Source organism: Vipera berus, assembly GCF_964194415.1.
Source record: "Vipera berus genome assembly, chromosome: 3".
In the NCBI taxonomy this organism is placed as follows: domain Eukaryota; kingdom Metazoa; phylum Chordata; class Lepidosauria; order Squamata; family Viperidae; genus Vipera; species Vipera berus.
The window spans coordinates 75,690,094-75,714,325 of record NC_138204.1 but is presented as its reverse complement, the minus strand read 5'-3'; the positions used below and the strand labels follow the sequence as shown (position 1 = coordinate 75,714,325).

The 24,232-nt window shown below is 38.9% G+C and overlaps 1 protein-coding gene across 1 annotated transcript in view; it reads right to left on the bottom strand.

Annotated features, from left to right (window-relative positions):
• The window catches only part of AK5 (adenylate kinase 5), a gene marked incomplete at both ends in the record, with an annotated part of 136,709 nt that overhangs the window by 102,718 nt on the left and 9,759 nt on the right, over positions 1-24,232 (bottom strand). Inside the window, 4 exon segments of the mRNA XM_081322397.1 lie at positions 15,431-15,544; positions 15,676-15,845; positions 17,591-17,758; positions 20,970-21,156. Coding sequence (XP_081178523.1) covers positions 15,431-15,544; positions 15,676-15,845; positions 17,591-17,758; positions 20,970-21,156 — 639 coding nt within the window.

The following is a 24,232-nucleotide window of genomic DNA, read 5'->3' as shown; positions in this document are numbered from 1 at the left end:
TTTGTCTATTAAATCTTGGCAAAATTAGCTAATGTTATAAAAAAGAATGCATTCAGAAATGATGTGTGTAATTATCTAAAAAGAACATTGTACCCCATGTACATTTTCTTCTTATTCAACCTATCCTGCTGTCTGCAGCTTATATATCACACTCCTACCATAAATCTTGGAAGTTTAGTAAATATATTTTTAAATATGCAGCTAATTAACTAAGTTGTACTATTACAATCATTATGTAAGCAAATATGACATCATCTCTTCACAGTAGTGCTTGCACACTTGGGTAGGATCTGCAAGTTTATCAAAATGAAAAAAATATTAAAAAATAGGATTTTTGATAGCGATAGAAACCCTCAAAATTGGAAATGCTTCAAGCCCATAAAGGCTGAGTGATTTTAGGAAGAAAATAAGACGGGTGAAAGAGAATAATGAAGATATATAAATTAACTGAATGAATATGACTGGTTAAAATACTAAACAAGAGCTTTAGGCTGTGAAATACTATGTTGTAAGGCCAACTAACATGTATTATTAATATTAATATTTCCTTATCAATTAGGAAACTGGTTCTATGCTGACATACAACATCTTGGGATAGCATCCCCCTTCCAAAAACATTAATTATAGGAGGTATAAATGTTAACAGTGGAAGTAAAATAACATCTGGAATAACAGGAAAAGTTGGTCCTGTGGTAAAAAACCAAGCAGAGATAAACTACTAACAGCACTGCCAACAAATGTCAATATTTGTAGCAAATACTTTCTTCTAATAACCTAAAACATAAATGTATTCATGGCCATCACAAGGAAGTATTGCAGGCCCAATTAGCAAAAGAAAGCTCAGGACCATACTGGTTGGAAAATGCAGAAGAGGCCTTCATCCTGCAGTGGGTAGACAATGGCTAGAATAATGATTCATTTACAGCGAAGTACCTCATAAAAGAAGCACGTAACAATTTCAAATTTAGCATATACACTAAACACAAAACAGAAGCTAAAAAGTAACTCAAATATTGCAAAGCAAATTTTTGTCTTTAATAGATTTATAGAACATGTACAAAAAAAATATCCTATACCCCATCTCCCTCTTGAGAGGAAGGTTCCCCAAAAGTGTCTTTGAAGTTTCCCTCAACTGAAGGACAGTTGAGGAATTAATTATTAAGTTTCATTATAAAAGAGAGAAAAGTGCAAAGACAAAAAAGAAAAAGTGTTGATTTCCAACTGTTTTCAGTGCTGTAAAATATAAAAGAAATATAACCTCAAACTTTTGCTTTACATGAACTTCTTAAAGCAGTTTTTATGAAAAATCCAAGTTGTTCAAAAGACGATTCTTGGAGAAAGTGAAGAAGGAAGAATCAGAGGATTTATTTTTGTGTAAGAGAAGCATAGGGGTGAAAACAGAGGCTAAGTTGAAACAAGGAACAAAGAAAAATAAAGATGAAGGCCGCAGACATAATGTGATATGACCTTCCCTCATAACTGTTACACAACTATTCTTAGACTGCTGGCTCAGCCTCTGTTACCTTTTAATCTGAAACAATCAAAACCCTCTCCATCTTCTAATTCTTGGAAAAGGAAATAGAATGCGCCTACTTGAGATGTAATATCAGTAATTATGTAATTTGTTATGTACCGGTAATTTGTTATAGTGCATCCCTCCTTCTCATTATAATAGAGATAAAGATGGATGACTAGGTTACAGTGAAAAGAGGAAAACATTTGGACTTAATGAATCTGTCCACAGTATATATAAAGGTGAAATTTGATTCCTGCTAGAATTACAGACAAATCCAAAAGCAATGTACAGAGGCCAAGAATATGCATAAATACCTCAGAAAATGTGTGATATCTGGTTTACATATCTTGCTAAACCCTATACAAAGAAATGATTTTACAACTTGTTTTGATACATTAATCCAGGTAGGGTATTTATTAGATATAAAATGAGCCTTATGTTTCATTTCCTTCCCACAATATAATTGCAGTGATCATATTTTCTTGGAAAAAATAAAGGACAAACTTGAAAAAGGGGCATCTTTGAAAGAGGTTCATAAGGATAAAAAATTATTTTTATAACGCAAGAAAACCTTTAGAAAAAAAATCTTAAAATATCTAAAATCAAGTAGTATATGTAAATTTATTTTAAAAATAAAATTCAAATGTCATATTTTTCACAATTAAATGGTTCAATTTGCATGGTAAACGTTAAATGAGCAAAATAAAGGACAGAAGTGAGATTCTAAAAAATAAATAAATCTAAGGGACAGCTTTCTAAAATAAAGGACATCAAGTTTTCTAATTATAATAGAACATTTTTGTAATTTCTTAAATCAATTTCTCATTACATGAAGACCAGAAATTGTACTTTTAAATCAGAGGAGGTAAGAGACCAAGTTATCACATTCTGGTTTATGAAGAGAAATGGAACTACAGGTTCCCACTGTGTGATCAGTTATAGGAAACTATAATTATTAAACTACAATGAAATATTGAACTGTAAAATAAAGTTATCATAAAAATGTTACAATAGGCAAATGTTTCCTCTTCAGTGTGGCAAGGACCAAGGACCAAACGTGTTCGATAACTTTATCATGCAAATGTCACATCTTACATATTTTAGTCAGATGTTGGGAAACAAGTATGTAATGGTGGCATTTCTATGCTGATGTGTCATTGGATGTTGTGGCAGGTTGCTGTCGATACCACTGTCTTCAGGCGGTTAAATTATTATCTTATTAGTACAGAAAAGCTTGCACATAACACATATGGGACAAAATGAATAATACAACCCTTAGTAATCTTTGCAGTCCTATCAGCTCAAGGCCCTTATATGGAACAATATAAAAATAAACTTAGGCTCCCTTGAATTGAACTCAACTCCTAATAACTTTATGGACACTTCCATGCAGGTTTTCAAATAACAACATGGAAGTAGTAAAATGCTTGAAAATTAAAACTAGGAATGATGAAGAAATTTAGCCTAACTTAGCATCAACTCCTACTTCTTTTTTACCACTCCTCCAATGATTAGTGAAAACAGAGGTCCAATATATCAGTAACTGCATGCCTAGTCTTCTGTTTTTGACGAACAAGCTGAATGTGTGCTCTGAGAGAAACAAATATTCAGAAAATCAGTCTTTAAGTGTCCAATCTATAATTTCCAATGTGTCACAATATCAGGTTGCTTTTCAAGGTACCAAGCATTATTAATGGAAAATCTGTCTGAGAAGAAAGTGGGGATAATTAAATTGTAGGCAAGCTCCCTAAATCTATATTTAAAGACGTTAACGAGAGTAAATATTCATGTATACACTTATACTTTTTATTCTTGCCAGGTAATATACTACAGTATATTTATTCTTGCCAGGTAATATACTACAGTATATTACCTGACAACTTAGAGAAACAGTTGGCAGATAGAAAAAGAAGCAGACATAATCATAATAATGTATTATGCTGTCATAATGCATACATTCAGTTGTTCTTGCTGTTGTTCAATGTAACTACAGATATCTTTAGTAATTTTATTCCTTTTGCTAATAAAATCATTATGAAGAGCTGCAAAATGCATGTGTGACAATCCTAAACATGTAAAAAAAAAACCTCAGATAGCATTATCATCACCAGATGCCATTTGAATTATCAAAAAAGCCCCTGGAAAGGAAAAATATATTTGATAGGACAAATTCTGCTGCTGCTTGACAGGATCTTATTTTTCACAGGATGAAAAATGTCCTAGCACGCGCTAGAAAACCAGTTACACAGATTTTGGACTCCACAACTGCAAACGTCCATGATATTTTGCTGAATGTTTAAACAGGGGTCTTGTCTAAAATACTTCTTTAAAAAAATGTACAATGTGTTCACTTGCTCCCAATGGCTCTTCCAACTGAACAAAAAAACCCTGATCCTTCAGCAGATTTAGTAAGTGTTCCTTTTGTAGGTACCTATTTTTAAAAATTAAAACCTGACATTGCCATTATCAGATGGGACCATCACATTTCCATAACAACAAAAAACACTCAAGACAAAACTTTGTTTTCACATGCTGTCCTATAGGTATTGCCTCAGTTAACAATTCTTCCTTCAGCAATGTAAATCCTTTAATATCCTATTACGAGCTGGCTATTATGAGAAAAAGAACACAAATCAAGTCACATCTGAAAATCCATTAGTTCTAGCATTTTATGCTTCTCTTATACAATATTCCTCACGTGCTTGAGTTATTGTCTGGTTTCTGAAGGAGGTAGCTTAAGTACATTGAGCACAAATTAATATTTACTACATGACAGGAATTTTTTTTAAAAAAAACACCACTTACCATCTTGTTTTTAAGCAACTTTCTTATGCTCGAAGTTATCTATCATCTATCTATCTATCTATCTATCTATCTATCTATCTATCTATCTATCTATCTATCATCTTTTATTTCCCTTTATTTATTTATTTATTTATTTATTTATTTTATTTTATTTTATTTCTCTTTTGAGCCAATCTGGATTCTGAGTGATTGCCTGGATAATTTCCCCTGCAGTATTGTTGGCAACATTTTCAGAAAACGTTTGCCAAAGGCAAGACTAGAACATAAAGCAGGGGCCTTTAACATCTACCCGAAATCAGCTCTTTAGCACGTTCTTTAGGAAGCTCAAAGTATAAGGAGTTAAATCACTTCAATAAGCAACTGAAACTATACAGCTTTCTAAGCTTTGCAATATTATATACAGTGGCTAAATTAGTACATAATTAAACTGTAGCTTGGTGTTATGAAGCTGTACTTCTGTGTCCTGTCTTATTTTCCTCCAACAGTTTAATTTCCACTGTTTACTAATACAACTTAGCATGAGATTTGAACCAGGATAAAGCATGCTTAATCTTAGTGTGGTTTATCAAAATAAGACTTTCAAACTATGATTTATGAGACTGCATTATTTAGTAAACTAGTTAATATAAGCCACAATTAAGAGTGCAGATATTACCATAATCTGAGATTACCGTATATACTTGAGTATAAGCCGACTCGAGTATAAGCCGAGACCCCCAATTTCACCCCCAAAAACTGAAAAAAGTTGGTGACTTGAGTATAAGCCGATCCGCCGTTCTGCAAGCCTCCGCCGCCGGCTGCTTCGTTCCGCAGCGGAAAGAAGCAGGCAGGCTGCTTCGTTCCGCAGTGGAAAGAAGCAGCCTGCTTCGTTCAGGCTGCTTCGTTCCACAGCGGAAAGAAGCAGGCAGGCAGGGCACAGAGGAACGGAGACCCGGCGACGTTTGGGGATATTTGGGCGCCCAAACCTCCCCAAACGTCGCCGGGTCTCCGTTCCTCCGCCCCCTGCCTCCCTGCTTCTTTCTGCTGTGGAAAGAAGCAGGCAGGCAGGGCACAGAGGAACGGAGACCCGGCGACGTTTGGGGATATTTGGAGAGGCGCCCAAACCTCCCCAAACGTCGCCGGGTCTCCGTTCCTCCGCCCCCTGCCTCCCTGCTTCTTTCTGCTGTGGAAAGAAGCAGGCAGGCAGGGCACAGAGGAACGGAGACCCGGCGACGTTTGGGGATATTTGGAGAGGCGCCCAAACCTCCCCAAACGTCGCCGGGTCTCCGTTCCTCCGCCCCCTGCCTCCCTGCTTCTTTCTGCTGTGGAAAGAAGCAGGCAGGCAGGGCACAGAGGAACGGAGACCCGGCGACGTTTGGGGATATTTGGAGAGGCGCCCAAACCTCCCCAAACGTCGCCGGGTCTCCGTTCCTCCGCCCCCTGCCTCCCTGCTTCTTTCTGCTGTGGAAAGAAGCAGGCAGGCAGGGCACAGAGGAACGGAGACCCGGCGACGTTTGGGGATATTTGGAGAGGCGCCCAAACCTCCCCAAACGTCGCCGGGTCTCCGTTCCTCCGCCCCCTGCCTCCCTGCTTCTTTCTGCTGTGGAAAGAAGCAGGCAGGCAGGGCACAGAGGAACGGAGACCCGGCGACGTTTGGGGATATTTGGAGAGGCGCCCAAACCTCCCCAAACGTCGCCGGGTCTCCGTTCCTCCGCCCCCTGCCTGCCTGCTTCTTTCCGCTGTGGAAAGAAGCAGGCAGGCAGGGCACAGAGGAACGGAGACCCGGCGACGTTTGGGGATATTTGGAGAGGCGCCCAAACCTCCGCAAACGTCGCCGGGTCTCCGTTCCTCCGCCCCCTGCCTGCCTGCTTCTTTCCGCTGTGGAAAGAAGCAGGCAGGCAGGGCGCAGAGGAACGGAGACCCGGCTTCGTTTGGGGACTTTTGGGGAGGTGCGCGCGCACCTCCCCAAACCTCCCCAAACTTCGGCAGGTCTCCGGACGGCGGTGGCTTGGGAGAGGTGAGCGCGATCCCGGAAGCTCCAAAGCCTCGGCCGCGCACAAGTCCTCAGTAAGTTTTTTTGTTGACTGGAGTATAAGCCGAAGTGGAATTTTTCAGCCCAAAAAGTGGGCTGAAAAATTCGGCTTATACTCAAGTATATACGGTAATCAAAAATAAGTGGAAGCTTATAAATTCCTTACAGATCCTCTAGGAAATGAAAAATGGTTGGCAAATCCAAAACTGATATAGTTCATGATCATAACTCAGCATTAAACTATTAGCAGTAAAAATTGTGCAGGATTTTGACAGTTAAAATATTACTATAATTAATTACTTCTAGAACTGACATTTCACACTCCTACTAGTTGCCAAGTTGGATAAGAAACTATAGGCATAGTTCCATTGCCTTTAGGACGTTCTACTCAGAAATGACAAATTAAAATAATATTGGTTATACTCATCTGCAAAGGTAATATGAATTCAACCTAAAATAAGTACTGTGGGATTCACATTTTATGTATAGTTCACCTGATTTATCATTTGATTCTACACTTAAAAACTGGGAACTGAACAGACAGCTGTTCCCTAGCTATACTGATGCCAATTTTCATCATGATGACTCCAATGCAATGCACACACAAGTAGAGAGGTAGAGTTTGTATCACAGTATCTTAACACACGTCTTCTCTTGCTTGCCTTTCTCCAATGATAAGCTGAATTTGTGAACCTGTTACACTGAAAGTACTGCTGGAGATGAAATCAAAGTTCTCAGTCATTTCTGCATGCAAACCAACTGCAATGCAGGCATCAAGTGATCACATCATACTATAAATCAACCCAGTCACTGAATGACCAGTGATCTCTTTCATGCTGGGTATTCTGACAAAGATGGGCCATCAAGTCTTCCCAATTCAATAATATTAGCAGCAAGAAACAAAAAGTCGCACCTTCAACCTCTCAATAAAGGTGAACGGAGAAATGTTATTGCAAGAAGTCCATGGACTCGGATTCAAGTAGATTCAGAGTAAATATACCAAGACTTACTTTGTTCACTTGAATAAGTTTAAATAAAACTAAGTCACCAATTCATGTGTCCAGAGATAAGTGAAATTATTTATAGATAATTTAAACCAGTATGTTTCTCTTCAAAGACCTGAAGATTGCAGTCTTGCTCTGGCTAGTGCAGGGGTAGACAGCCTTGGCTCTTTTATGGCTGGCTCTTTTATGGCAGACTGGCTGGCTCAGGAATTCTGGGAGTTGAAGTCCACAAATCATAAAAGAGCCAAGGCTGCCTATCCCTGGGCTAGTGATTTTGTCCATATTTTGTTACACTGTACATTATAGGAGGTGTTGACTAGAAAACTTGATTTACCTTGCCAAAAAGGGTCTTGACTCTTAGAGCAAAGAACATATAATTGCCATAGATATCTGCAAATAAATCCCGATTAATTATGATAAACAAACTCATTAGCCTAGTTTACAAAAGATGAAAATTGCCCTGGAATGAAAATGATACTCAAAAATTAAAGAATATATGAAAATTGTTCAGACATTTTCTATCTGAAGGAGAGTATTAAACACACTAGTCTTGCAGATGTTTCATGGTCCTTCAGCCTGAATTACAAGTTAATATAAAGCTAGACCTCTCTGTCAGCATTTATGTGCCTAGAATGTAAAGAGCTTAGAATGTTAAGTGTCTGGAATGTAAACAGCTTTCAAATATTTGTCAATGCTCTGAAGCTGTGATGTGGAAAAAAGGTGTTTCTTTATCTAAAAGCTTTCTTTGAAACAATTCTGGGTTTTTTTCAGAAGTCCTCATCAGAACTTTCTCAAGCATAGATTTAATTAATCATCTGGCTAAGGTAGATGTTACAATAGCAATATGGAACCCAGTAATCTCTCATTTTATTCAAGAAGCTGCTTTACTGAGCATGGTGTTGTTATGGTAGACCAACATTCTAAGAGGTCATCACTATATACATCAAATCATCCTAAAGCTAAATCTAGCAGAAAGACCAAAGATGTACTTGCAAGTTCAGCAAAACAGCCAAGAAACCAAAGTAGACAACTTTCCAAATGTGCTCATTTTAGGCCAATATCATTGATTGGAAGAGATCAAGTATAAGATCTTATTGGATGAAGATGTTGCAGATTTCACAACAATGTAATACAATCAGAATACAGAACTGGAAGAGACCAAAGAGGTCTTCTAGTCCAACCTCCTGCCCAAGCAGGAGACCTATACCATTCCAAACAAATGGCTGTCCAATTTCTTCTTAAAAATCACCAGTGATGGAGCATTCACAACTTCTAAAAGCAAGCTGTTCCACTAGTTAATTGTTCTCACTACAAGGAAATTTCTCCTTAGCTTTATATTGGATCTCTCCTTGATAAATTCAATTTCTTGTCCTGTCCTCATGTGCTTTGGAGAATAGGTTATCCCCTTCTTCTCTGTGACATCTCCCTAAATTTTGAACACTGCTATCATGTCACCCCTAGTTCTTCTCTTTGTTACTGTGTATTAAACATACCCAGTTCCTGCAACTGGTCATCATATGTCTTAGCTTCCAGCACCCCAATAATTTTTGTTGCTTTTCTCTATATCTTTTCTAGAGTCTCAAAATCTTTTTTGTATCGCAGTGGCCAAAACTGGATGCAATTATTATAAGCTTGGGCTACAATAGGAATTTGGAACCCCAGAGAAGAGGGCTATAGAAAGAATAGTGCAGCTAAGCACTATTTGCCATCCTGTCCTGTGACTTCCTAGACAGACAGCTCTAGCTCAAGGTGATAAGCTTGGTCTGAAAAAACAGGAAATAGAAGATTAAAGTTTTCACACCGAAAAAGTTTCTACCATATGGGGGAAAGGAAAAGGAAATGAGCTGAACTGGTGGCAGAAAAACTGGACTGAGAGTTTTAAAAGAAAATAGTCCAGAGTTAACTTGTGGTAAGGTGGATGGCCAATAAATGTTATGAATGAATGAATGAATGAATGAATGAATGAATGAATGAATGAATGAATGAATGAATGAAGACTAGCAAGAGATCTCAGTTAGAACAGCCAGAGGACAGCCATCTGTCTGAAATGGTATAGAGTTTCCTGCCTGAGCAGGGGGTTGGACTAGATGACCTCCAAGGTCCCTTCCAACTTTACTATTATGATTATGATTAGGTCAAGAATGCAAATGAGTGATCTCATATCACCTGTCATTTTGTCCAATTTGCTATAAATCCCATGTAAAAAGATCCTTTTTTTGTCCATTCCAATGACTGAATTGTAAAAACATCATAAATAGTTTTGCTAACCAATTCTGCATGGAGAAAAAGATGGCAAAGTAATAAGATGTCCACCATAGCTGAAATGGATTCTAATCTATGCTTCATTGAACTTGGAATTATTTTTTCCAATACCATTACTGCTCTACATAACTTCTGGGCTTATTCACTGAATTCAGCCCTTGAGAAGCTCAGAGCTATTTAATAGGCAAGAAAGGAGCTCTGGAACTGTCCCAACATGTCCATATTCCAAAGTTGACCCTGCTTACATAGAACCATCAACCACTCAACTTCTGGAGTGTCAGGTTTAGTTCTATTTCTGTAATAGTAAAAACTCGTTAATGGATCACTTGGAAAGAAGGGAGTTTTGTTAAAGCTAAATATCTGCTAAACCTCAAAATAGATAATTGACATATTTACTTCATTAGCATAATGACACGACTGATGTTTTTCTATTATTTGCACCATTTCATGTAATTGACTGAACGAACTTTAAGTAACATTTGCATGCATTTATATCATGCAAATTATGTAACTGTGTGCAAATAATGTAAAAATGTCAATACATCATTACACAAATCCAGCAAATGTATGGACAAACTTCAGAAACAATGGAACTTTCCATCATTCGGGTGTAGGGGGAGTCCAAATACAAATTTGATCCGTTGCAGTTGAAGGTCTGTTAGAGGAAGGCTTCACGCAGGGACGTTATCTAAAAGATTGGTTGCTGCTTGTGCAATGATTTTTTCTAAGTTACAATTTAATTAATCTGTATTATTTTTACCCCCAGAGGAATGGAGGAAGTGAATAATTATACACACCGGTAAATACTAGAAAAAAATATTAAGATTTTATGAGCTAAATCCTTGGTAAAAGACAGGGACCGAGACAAACTTGACTGTTTGAGAATTCATTGCTTCGAAACGCTAAAGGCTGAAATGCCCATATGGTGGTATGGCTATGTTGATCTCTGATGCCAATGCAATTATCTTGTTATTTTTATATAACACATTGAGGGGGAAAAAGAGGAAGGACTTCATGATTTGCTCATGATGTAAAAAAGAGCCAATCTAGATAATTAGTGCAAATTATCTGCATCTAGCAGATGAAATCACTTAATCACTTACCTAGAAGAAAGACTCAATGAATAAGGAACTTACTTCTCTATAAACCTGCTTAGGCTACAAAGATCCTCTTCCCTCACTGCACTTCCTTGAACAATTAATTGGAATTGAGGAAAGCAATCACAGTTCTTACCAAAAGGCTGATAAATAGTATGGAAGATCACCCACAGTTCTGCAAGAATGGCCTCTGAATAATTTCTGTTTCAATTGTCCTACCTTGATCATCTAAGGAAGGATCCTGTAACTTCTGTGCATTCTAGTCTAAGAGTTTGAAACTGTTCTCAGATATTTATTGATGAAATGGAAGACCTCCATCCCATAGTTGGAGGCCTGACAAGATATGTGATTCTGAAATCATCAGTCATCTTAACGGGGAAAGAAGAATTCATAACCTAAAGTCATTCATCTTTTATCTTCAAGCTTAGAATGTTGTCCTTTTTTAAAAAAAAATTATGAATAAAAATTATGGGTGTGCTTCAGATGCCAATGTCTATGTGGTAGGAACTACAGATTTTTTACGAAAATTGCGGAAAGGTTTAATAATGGGAAAAAATGTGCAGAGAAGAGAGCAAAGATGGGAGGAGAAAAAAAGTGGGAAAACTATCCCTTGAAAGGGATTTTGTTTAAGGAGCTATTCCAAGTATACAGATGGGAAATGGTTAATTTATGGCATTCTTCCAAACAAAGTAAGGTTTGTTCCCACCTGGGGATGGAGACAAATGCATTTGCCTTCAAGCAGAAGATGCAATGGTCAGTCCTCATCCTGATAAGGGAAGGTTATACAAATAGCCAACTACATTGGTGAAGAGATCAGCCACATGTTACTATTCTCTGTAAGGCAGCTAGGAAGAAATAAGGCAGTCTCCAACCTAGTGTACCGTAAGAATATATTGATTTTTAGATGGGGAATAGTTCAGTTGCCTGAATCTTTGTGCCCTTATCTTTTTCTTCCCAATAAATTTTACTGAAGAGACTGTTTGAGAATCATGCCTGGAAAATAATTAGCTCTGGTTGAGGCAGATGCAGGAGAATCCAACAGCGAAGGAGTTTGGAAGCTCAAGGGGACCTGGTATTTGATGAAATGCATGCATGCTTGGAAAGGCCCATGTGAAAAAGAATATAAAGCTCTGAAGGAGCAGCCTACTATGAGACATTATCCATGGAGCTGGCCTTTGCCTAATTTAGTCTCACTGTACTTTGCAAGGTCTGATTAGAAGGGGAAATAAATTCCAAACAGATGAATGGCACAGTATGATTTAACTTGAAATAAATTATAATGAAACTCTCATCTTGTAAAATAGCTAAAAGGAAAAGGAAGGTTGGCTTCTAGACAGACACTAAATAAATAGTGGCCTGATTCACACAGATATTGAGGCTATAAACTAGGAGCAAGCAATGTATAACCACAGGCGAGAATTTGAATCTTTCAAATCCTTAGAACTGCCTCATCAAATTTCACTAACAAGATGGTTTTAAGAAGCAACACCACTATTTTCAACCGTTTTGAAAACCAAAGTAACATCTAAATTGTAGTATAAACCCATAATTTAACATGGGAGAGAGGGGATAATATTCCTGCCCACCTCTGCCATAAACCATTACTCACAAAGCATTATAGCTAGCTGTTTTTACATTCCACCAAGTTTAAACCAAAGAAACCAAATGTATGATTAGTAGGATGTAAAACCCTTTTATATCCTTAAATGTTCATAAGAAACCATTTAATATACAAGCCATTTTTGCTACCCAAGCATCTTGCAATCATTCGCAATGTAAATCACTGTCATGAATTAAGGTCATATGTTGAAGGATCTTAATTTCATGTGGCAGAAAATGAACCACTGTAGGTTTTTTTTAATTGTAGAGTCCCAGAATCTGGTTTTTGTGCTACACTTTTATTGTACTTAAAAAAGAACCGTAATAAAATAAACTACGATTTCTTTTATTAAAAAAGATATTAACTAATGTGCCTATTTTAAAAGGTAAAGGTTTCCTCTGACCAGTTGTACTAGACTCTAGGTGGTCTTGCTCATCTCCATTTCCTAGCCGAGGGAGTAAGACACTTCCGTGGTCATGTGGCCAGCATGACTACATGCCAAGACACACCGATTGCTGTTAACTTCCCACCGAAGTGGTACCTATTAATCTACTTGCATTTGCATGCTTTCTAACTACTAGGTGGGCAGGAACTGGGGCGAGAGCAGCTCACCCCGTCACGGGTACTTGGGTCTCAAACTGCTAACCACCTGGTCAATAAGCCCAGCGTCTTAACCACTAGGCCACCATGTCCCCTCTAGGCCACTGCATCCCCTCTAGGGGGTCACCCAAATGCGCATATTACCAAAGGCAGATTCAAACTTGCATTCTGAATTAGCAGCTTGCAATAACCTCCAGGCCGTGGTTTCTTGTGAAAATGACGTGCTGCTGAAACTGTGCTCTAATGAGAACTGAAAATGTGCAATTAAACAATAACCTTTTCTTGATGCTTTTCCAATTATTGATGTATGAAAAATATGTTCTGTTAACTTGGATATCTTCTTTCTCTTTGGAACAATTTAATTACACAGCCAAGATTGCTGCCATTATTAGCTGCTTTCTGGGCTGCTTCTTGAATCATGGAATCAGATTTCCCAAATGGGTGTCAACAAAATGTTCTCTTATCAGCCTATAATTAGGTGTTTATAAATAACCTGGGTCAATGAAGGAGAATATTTGTAGCTCAGGGCTGAAATGTGGGGTCCTTGTTGCTCTCTGAGCTTGTTTGTTTTCTTGCAGATGTTTCATTACCCTAACTAGGTAACATCATCACTGCCAGTATGGGAATGCTGTTTGCTGTCAGTTTATATTATGGTGTCTTGCCTGTCTGGGTGGGTGGAGGCGGTCTTAGGGATTCTTTGGTTGGGCTGTTAACTAATGGCTCTTTGGCAGTTTCTTGATTGGGGTATTGCTTACTTGATTGTTGGCCTGAAGTTGGAGTTAATCTAACCTGGGTCAATGCTCATTAATTTGAAAGAGGAAACTACTCCAAAACATACCGTAGCATCTGGATACTGCACATAACATAATGAAGCAATTACACCAGTTTGTCATCAGCAAAGTCAGGTTAAAGGTTTTGCTTCCAATACACAGAATGTGAATCAACTGATAGATTGCCATATCTTCATGATTACCATAGACTTTCTTAGGTATTTATGTAGATCAGGGGTGTCAAACTGTCGGCCCACAGGCCGGTTTCATCATGCAGAGGCTGCGCCCACCCCAGCTCTGGCAATGCAAAAAAAGTCGCGATACGTTGCAACACGTCACGTGACATGGCGAGTTTGGCACCCATGGTGTAGATGATAAAATGTGGTTTATGATGTCACAGTGCAAACGCTGTGATTTACACACCTGAGCCTAACATTGGCTTAGAGGTTGCCAATCATGGCATGGGCCATGAAATCACGATGCAAATGCCACAATTTATTTTAGCACTGTGTGTATTAGCAGATATGTCTGGTGGTGAAGTGCAGTATTGCAGGCAATGACGGGCAATAACAACTGTTTTATTTAACAACAAAAACCGTGGCCCCAAATGTGGTTGTAAGCTGAGGACTACCAAGTTTCATCATTTGATTCCTTGTAGCTTATTTCTTTGTAGCAGTGCCTGCATGCTCTCAGTCCTCAACTTCTTCAGGCATTTTTTTTATTATATTTATCACAAAGGAAGACAACTTCCCACCTGCCCCGAAAAACAGAAGATGAATACAAAACAGAAATCCATTGCAATACATTGGCATTTGCCCACCTTATCAATTAGGAGTTGCTGACTCCAGCAGAAACCAGCCCGCCAAATCCCTCAGCTAGAAATGTGAGTTGGTGAATTAACTGAAGTAATAATCACTAAAGTGAACATGCTTGTAAAATAAACTGCACCGATAAAATTCATTTATCAGCCATTTATCCACAGCACTGTTCCTTTTTCAAATGCCCGTGAACCTCCTTGCCACTTTTCTACTTTAATCTTCCATCAGAAATAGCAAAATGCAAGGCATTGCAACAGGGAAAAGAATATTTTTATGGGGGGGGGGAGATTAGGATCGTAGGAACGGAACACCTGCCTTGAGAAAAAAGAGATGAAAAAAATGTCACCATTGCTTTTGTCATTCCAAACCCAATTTTGTTTCCTTTCCAATGTCTCTTCTCTTTAAATAGGCCCTACAACAATTCTGCAATTTTTTTAAACATGATTATGGGATGGGGTGGGGAGAATAATCTCTTTGTTTAAGTAAATATATTATATTTCTTAGACACTATCTTATGAACCCTACCTCCCCATGTGAATACTGGATGAATTACTTTACTTGGATTGGCTTTCCTGCTTTTGTTCATATTCCTTTTTTTAAAAAAAGGATTTTTATTAAATTTCAGAAAACAAAAAAGGCAAGATACAAAATATCATAACAAATATGAAAAGGTGGGGGTGAGGAACAGTAGGGAAATTTTTTAAAGTGACATTAAAAATCAAACATCAAAAAGGTCATTAAAGAAAGTTTACCTCCAACCATATTGAATATGAATAGTTATATAATAAAATACGCTCTTGTTTTAGTGCTATTCCTATTTTTCTATTGTTTTACTACTTGAGATGCAAATTTGCAAAACAGCACAGAAATACATTAAATACATTTATTCCATTATGAAAAACAGTATATAGTCTAAATAACTGCAGCCAAAAGAATAAAGAGCTTACTTGGTCCTCAAAGGAAAGAGCTTGGGCAACGTCTCGTGGAAATCCATCAATAATGATACCTTCCTCATCAGGAATTTGCATTAATCTTTGCTTTATCTCAGTAATTGTGGTTTCCTTGAACAGGTAAACACAAAAAGATATAAAGATGTAGATATATATTTCTGTTTCAAGAGTACATTCTCAAACGTTGCTGAGGGGAAAAAACACATACACATATGATTGTGAAGGCTTGTTGTCATTTTTACCTGTGGGGCTAATTCCCCAGTTGTAATTATCTTAGCAATCAGACTCCACTTTCGATTGCTGCTTGTGCTATGGATCTTCTTCCTTAACAATTCACCCACCGAGATATACTCAAATCCATAGCGTTCTGCTATTTTTAAGCTCTGGGTTCCTTTACCACTGCCAGGTCCACCTATAAGGAAAAACAAAGGGTTTACTAGGTTTTCTCAGATTCATTGCCTGACTGTCCTCCTCATACCATCCTAGATGAGCCTCAAAGTCAAGCTTATTGCAATCTTTCAATCGTTAAATAACTTGAGTTAGAATCTCCGATAGTCTTTCCCAAACCAAGTGCCTTCAATATACACTAGAAGTCAACACAACAGAGCTGACTGGGAAAAAATAACAGCTTCAGATATCATTGAATGTATAAAGTAAGTTTATCAGCTTTTGTGAAGGTATACAGAAGCAGTTCATTAGTCTATCAACTACTATGATACCTCTTCATTGTAAACATCACAGAGCAGAAATGAGGCCGCTGTTAACCTCTAGCTCCTCAGTTCTCTATTGATCTAACCACCGGCAGCTATCAGTGGCATAATGCCCCTAACAATAAGGAACATTAGTGTGGCGTTGCGTAAATGGATATGTTGTGACTCAGGGCCAGCCTGTGGGCCCGGCTGCCGGCTCAGATGTATCGGATGACTCAGATGAGGGGGAGGAGGGAGACGAACTGGATGATGATGGCTTGGAGGCTTGGCAGAGCTCCCAGCCGGGGCCCTCTTCTCAGCTGCGTGAGCCCGATAGTGCGGAGGATGATGACCCACAGCTGGCCCTGTTCAAGGACGCCCGACGCAGGAGGCAGTCGAGCAGGACTAAGCAGAAAAAGGCTGCGGGTCTCCTCGGGAGGAGGCACAGGGAGACCACGCCCTGAACTCTAAATAAAAGGAGTGTTTGGGGAGGGGCTGGTTGCTGAAAGCAACCCTTCCGCTTGAGGATTCAAGTTCTTGTGTTTCTTGTTCTGTTGTTTTGCTTGTGAATTAAACTTGGCAGACGCTTTGCAGCCTCAGACGCTCTCCAGTCTCTACTACTTGAACAGGGGTTTGCCTTATTACAAGGCCGGTAGTTGGCTGGTTCAGAACAGGATACAACAACAATGCGATCCATCTGCTTGGAGTTCTTGCTGAATTTCTATTGAGAATCTCAGTCATCCAGGACACAGTTATCCCAAAGATGGTTTTTTACGAGACAACTGGACATTCTTGTTTTTCTTTGAAGACATTTCGCTTCTCATCCAAGAAGCTTCTTCAGCTCAGGTATTATAAGCCTCCAGGAGACCTCAATGACTCTCTAAAAGAATGCAAATGACCAGCTGTCTGCAAGGAGTATAAATCCTTCCATTTCCCACCATCCAGTCAGAGCTGAAGAAGCATCTTGGATGAGAAGCGAAACGTCTTCAAAGAAAAACAAGAAAGTCCAGTTGTCTCGTGAAAAAAAATCTTTGGGGTTCTTGCAGAATTGTAACTCCCAGCCATCACAACCCTCATCTCATCATTTTGATGAAATTGTCCATTTCCCACTGCCTATGTTTGCTCAGGATGATGGTGCTAGGGACACTGACAGAAGTTTATTCAGCTGGCAGAGCAGAATCAGGAGCATGATTCCTCCAAACCAATATATACTACACACACAAAAGAAATATGTGTGTGTGTGTGTATACATATACACACACATATACATATACATGTATATGTATATGTGTATGTGTGTATACACCTCCAGGTGAAGTTTATTGTACATTTAAGCAGCATGTTGGAGTCTTCTGCAACAAAAACTCTGACATTCATTGACCCAGCAGCTACATTGTTAAAAGCCACTGCCAATCTAAGAAAAATATTAATGTTTTTTTGTGGTCAGCCTCATTTTTTGCTTTCCTACCTATGACTAGGATGATTTTGGGTCGAGGCCTGGTCGGATCAAACACATCATATTCCTCAATAAGTTCAGCTGTTTCTGAGAGATCCGTGTCACTCTCGATGGAGAATTGGTGAATTGGAGGAAGTCGATCATACCTCCGGTAAGGAAAGTTGGGGTTATCAGGCATCACTGTAAAATACGAAATGGTAATGTCAGAAATGAGAATCCATTTGAGGGTGGTATAAGAGATTATGCTAGAAACCAAGAGACCTAAGCTCTAGGCCTGCCTTAGGCATGAAGCCAGATGGGTAACTTTGGGCCAGTCAATTTTAGGAAGAAGACAATGGCAAACCACTTCTGAAATCTCGCCAAGCAAATAGAATGGACTTTGCCTCGCTGTTGACAGGAATCAAGACTGACTCAAGAGCATAAAAAGCAAAAACAAAACAAAACATCAGAAATATGTATTTTTGTGCCCACCAGTAATGAATAGCAGAAATATTTGATGTTTTATAACATGCATAACTGTACTGAGATCCTGTTTAAGCAATCTCTTTACAAATCCTTTAATACACTCAACAAATCTATTCAAGAAAAACATTTATACCCTCAAGTCAAGTTAGACTCTCAACAATTATGTAGGTACTTCTATGTAGTTTTCTTGTAAACCATGCAGAGGTTAAAAGCATTTTTCAAAAAATCACTGTTGATGACACTAGTACCTAATTTAATGTCACAGAGAGTGGTTCACCCAAATTAAGCTAAATTGTGGGATTTAGAATGAGATTTAGTATGTTATACAGCTGGCTGGCTGGAAACTCCTGGGAATTGAAATCCACAAGTTTTAAATGAGCCAAAGCTGGACACCCCCGGGTTTAGTATATTGTAGAAATCTGTGCAGCTGTGTTAATGCAATAAACTCTATTTAAATAAGTCATAAATAAGTTATGGGCTTGCATGTTGAGCAAATACAGCCAACAAAACGTTCTATAACATTCGTGTAATGAAAAAACAGGCTGCCTCTTTAAGAATAGCTCATACTCTACAGTGTTTATTCACAGAACTAGTTCCAATCAATGATAGCCAGCAGAAGATCAAACATCAGACTGCTGTGCTGTACTCTGATTAATACCAGATACTCTAAAACATACTTCAATAAGATGTCCCCAGCAAGCTTTAATCATGATTCAGCTAGATATAACTTCCTCTCTTGAAGAAGACTGGAGAAGACAGCTATTTCATTCTTATGAGGTCACAGGAAATTGGCATGTGACAAGTATCAAAGAGTTCCTTTCAAGAAAGGTTTCATCTGCTGCTCCATCTTCAGATTCAGGTTCAGTTTTCTGACTTTTTCCCCACTCCATAAACTCCCTAGTAATCTGACAGAGATGATCTTGATGTGAGTTTTGGACTAAGAAAAGAGGACCCTCAGCTAGAGGATCACTTGTCCCTAACAACTGGAGAATCCTATCATGAAGGGATTACTTCAGACATGTCAAACTGGGACTGTTGGGACTGTTTTGCCCTGGCCGGCAATGGGGTGGGTGTGGCTTCCGGATGACGCATCCGGCCCGTGGGCCCTGGATTACTTGCAAAGGGAGATTTTCTCATTGGAAGGTATGCTTTATAAATTGTCTGTTATGTGATTAGAGCATCATAGGGTTCAATGTGTTTCAGATAAACATCTAAGTCAGGGGTCAGCAACCTTAAATACTCACACACACACATACACACACAGAGAGAGAAAGAGAGAGAGAAAGAGACAGAGAGAGAGAGAGAGAGAGAAGAGAAGAGAAGAGAAGAGAAGAGAAGAGAAGAGAAGAGAAGAGAAGAGAAGGGAAGCGCAAGTGCCTCTCTCTGTCTCTGTCTCTCTCTCTCTGCAAACTGGGAGCCGCAGGAGAAGGCTGAAAGAGCCGCATGCGGCTCCAGAGCTGCAGATTGCCGACCTGTGGTCTAAGTGAATGGTTTCTTGTATATTCCTGGTTCACAAATAGATGACCCAGGATGATTTCCATGCTATGTTAAGACAGCAATTTGGTTTCCTTTACTTAGAAAGATGACCTCTAAAAATTTAACTATATAGTTTGGAACATATGTCCATGTTTAGATAAATCTTGTCATTTAGCCATTTGCCTGAAGGAAACAAAAAATGTTTCTAATAATCTGTTGTTTAGAGTTTTGAATGACTTTCAGTGCTTTCACATCGATAGGTAGAGATGAAAGTCCATACCAACCGATAAACGTCTTTGCAAGTTCAATTTTAATTTGATTTTAGTGCATCTTTTTAGAGTCATTGTTAAAATATTACATGGTTCATTTAATCTAATTATTGACTATAATTCCAACAAAACCTGAAAAATAGCTTAATTGCTTTTTAAAAAATACTTGACAGATACATTCATAAAAATTTTAAAAAAAATTCTCACAATACATTAAGCTATGAACATGTTTTGGGCATGGTTTTAAACCCTGGCCAATCTAGAGATTGTTTTCTAGGTGACTTAACTAATCAATATTAATTGTATCCTTAGCATGATTACATTGGCATTTCTTCTCTGCATGCAAGTTTTGCATTTTTGCTTGGCTGAAATATATTCTTTAAAATGCTATTGTGGCAAAGTTAGAAATCAATATGGCATTATGCTATTATTCAATTGCTGATGTTCAATATGTAAGATTACAAAACTATTTAAACATTAAAAAAGAATAAAATATATTTATTTTCATCCTAAATACAATCAAAGAAAAGGAAATGATATTAATCACTATCCCAATGTCTGAGGCCACTTCAAAATAAAAATTAACTGTAAATATTCTTGGATAGAGAGGAATATCATAGTTTTGTAGCCAAAGTATAACCAAACAGGAGTCTCACATGTTTTCCAGAGAATAGCATTCCGTGCAGAGGGCTGTTCATTTAGCAAACACTTGAAATTACAATGGCACTGAAAAAAGTAACAACCAGTTCTCACACTTACAACCGTTGCAGCTTCTCCTGAGTCACATGATCAAAATTCAGACTCTTGGCAACCAGCGTGAATTTATGATGGTCATATTGTCTTGCAGTGAAGTGATCAACATTTGCAACCTTCCCAGCTGGCTTCCGACAAGCAGAGTCAATGGGGGAGGTTGGGTTTGCTTAATGAACATGCGATTCACTTAACAACCACAGTAATTTGCTTAACTCTGGCAAAAAGGTTGTAAAATGGAGCACAAGTCACTCAACCACCTCTGCTTAGCAATGGAAATTCTGACCCCAATTTTGGTCATTAGTCAAGGACCACCTGAAAAGCAAATGCTACTGCGGTTCCTTTTCCTTCCCCAAACACCATGTAATCATTTATCAGGTCTATCCGTCTCCTTACCACAAGCTGAAATGTAAAATTTAGAATTATCTTACCGTTCCTGAAAAATGCTCTTCTTGACTGGTTGCCGTTAAGTGGAGGCAGTGACCTTTTTTCTGGACTGACAAAAGTGTCCCATTTGACTTTTTCTGCTCCCCCCAGCTCCTTTACTCTTTGTAAGCAGCTTTCCAAATACTCCACGGGATCATCGGGTTTGCAGCACATTAATCCATTCAGCAAACTCTGGAACATAAGAGAATGACCGACCAAGGCAATTTAATGAAGTCAAAAATAAATTTATAGTTGAAGGCCAAAGAATTAGCAGCAAAAAGCTAGAATTTTTCTACATCTCTGGGGTGTCGTTTAATGGCATCAGTATTTTGTAGGTTAAACAGGTAGCCCTATTTATAGACTAAAATTATAAAATTCCTGTCTTTTTCATACCTAAACATGTGCCATTATGGCATTTCTTTTTGAAGTAAGCAATATTATACAAAGCACAGAGAGGAAGCAAAAAAGAAAAAAAGGTCTTGAGACCAGAAAGGAAAGGAAATTAGCTAAATCTAATTTACTCCAACTCTATTTACAATATCTCTCCATATTTTCGCATTCTCAGGAGCTTTCTTGCTACCGTGCCACTCATGTCCCACTTCGTACATTACTTTCATTTTTACTCTTCTTTCCAATTTTGCATTATGCTGCTGACTAAGAGACATGATAAATACAAGCTTTAAAATTAAAGTGTGGTTTATTAAACCTATAAATTCTTACTCATAAATATAATAGTCTGTGCCTGTAATATATAGTCTGTGCCTGTTTTCATAATAATGTAAAATCATCCACTTTTCTATAAAATAGCTAACTGTCTCATACTATGGAAGATGCACTTAAAGGAGGGGGAATCAATATTTCCATTTCAACAACTTGTGAACTGACATATAAAGAAGCTAAAACAGATACATCTCTCCCCTTTCAATTTAATTGCATGTCCTTCTATTTTCAAAGCAAGTCCGTGAGAGTGGTTTTAATTCCACGCTGCATATACATTATACAGTAAGTAGCCTACATCTCAAGATTCATATGCTACATATTGTAAATTGCATTGCCAAATTCCCTAATGGGAAAATGGTGTGTAGACTTTGGGAAATAGTTAAAAGTGAATATAGTTGCTGTTTTTGGTGATAAATGTTAGCCTTACCAAACATACCTTCCAAGTTCTATCTTGTTCTAGAATATATTTTAGGTCAGGGTAAGAAAATCAGATACTGTACTCTCCAAATCAGGGGTGTCAAACTGCCGGCCTCCAGGCCGGATGCCTCACGTGGAAGCCGCGCCCACCCCATTGCCGGCAATGGCAAAACTGTCCTGATACGTTACACAATGTCACATGATGTCGCGAGTTTGACATGTTTGCTCCAAATGGTTTACTTTCCAGTTATCACCAGCAGTGATGCTGGTTGCAGTAGAACTGATGGCTTGATTCCAGAGGATTTTTAAATAAATAATATCACTGAACAGGTTTTTACATATGAGTTTCTTAACCTCTGTTAAATCAGATGAAGGAGAGGGTCCCAAATCCCCGGTCTACAGACCAGTACCAGACCACGTCCCGTTGGAAACTGGGCCGCGCAAGTGGCAGGGCAAGAACATGAAGCTACATTTGCACACATGAAACTATCCCCTCTCACCACCATCACAGCCCACCACCGCTGCTGCTGGTTCAGAGCCAAAAAGGTTGGGGATCACTGAGATAAAAGTACAGATAGTCCTCGTTTAGCAGTTACAACCCTGATGAAAAACTTTGCAACCAATCCTCGCAGTTACAACCTTTGCAGGTCTATAAAGTGAAGGAAAGTAAAATAAAATCACAAGCACAGTCGCAGTTATACTTAGCTACCACTTCAATTAACAACCAAGCTGCTGGTCCCAGTTGTGGCCAGTAAATAAGGACTAGCTCTACTCTGTAGATAACACTATCAGATTGAAGCATTTGGATGCAACACCAGCAGGAAATCCCAAACTGTAATCTATAGAATAGATTAACTGAATTGATTGATTGAAAAACATCCAAGTATGTATTCTTTCCATACTGCTGTCAAGAAAACAACATGGACCTCAGGAAGTGAATCCTATTTAAGCAATATTTTATTTATATGCAAGAAAGCCAGTGATAATTGTTTCCAATCACCAAGGATTGGAATGTAGCCCTACTTTCATTATAAATACATGTGCTTAGAATTTCACACCCCAAGAATATATAAAAGAATTATGTTTGAAGAATCATTGTGTTGAAAATGACAATTGGGACAATTTTATTAGCAGCTGTTTGATATAGCCAAAGGAGCTTGTAATGTAACACAGCATTGCATGGTCCAGAATTAATTTGCTTTCAGACATTCTACTTTTTATATTCGGATACGAATCCTAAAAGTTTAAAATGCTGTATTTTAATAATATGGCAACATTTGTAAAACAGCTACTATACATAACTGCTATTTCACTCTTGAGGCTGCAACAGTTTGCCTCTAACACAGCTATTAAAAAAAAATTGGAAGCACGTGGATCACATATTCTCACAGCACTCTTCAGAAATGTTTAAAATAGCCTTTTAATTTTAAAGTTTGCAATTTTTTTCAAAATTATACCAAGAACAACACTGCTACATCACTGCTGCATGAATTAATTACTGCATGTCCTGCTGATGATCTATAACAGTGGTGGCGAATCTATGGCACAGGTGCCAGAGGCGGCACTCAGAGCCCTCTCTGTGAGCACCCGCACCATGCCCCAGAGGTGGCAACTGTCCCTCTTCAACCAGCCGCCTGCTAACTTGCCGAGGTCCCATGTGGCTGGATGCATCCCAGCACAGCTGGTTTCCCTCCCCCGCATCCCATCCTTCCTGGCCTCGCATGCTCTCCTTTTCCCAGGCACGACCCACTGCATCGCCTCCACAGCTGTTGGCCGACCATCCAGCTCAGAGGAGGCTTCTTTGAACTGCTGGCGACGGGCTGCAGAGCCCCAGAGTGTGCCGGTCGAGGGGCTGGCAGGCTTTGGCTACTGACGGACACCGTTGGCCCCCATGAACTCGCTGGCTTCTGGGTGCAAGGGCCGATGGTGTCAGGCAGCAGCCGCCCCAGCCCTTGCCTTTCCCCATAGCAATGGCACCCCTGCCCTGCCTCGCCTCACCCTGCAGGACAAGCCTCCTGCCTACCACCCCACCTGCCAGAGACCCCCTGGATCTTCTCCATCCCTGCCCACCCCCCACAGGTGTCCCTCCCCATGAGCAACATTGAGGTGACCACGCCCAGCTTCACCACAC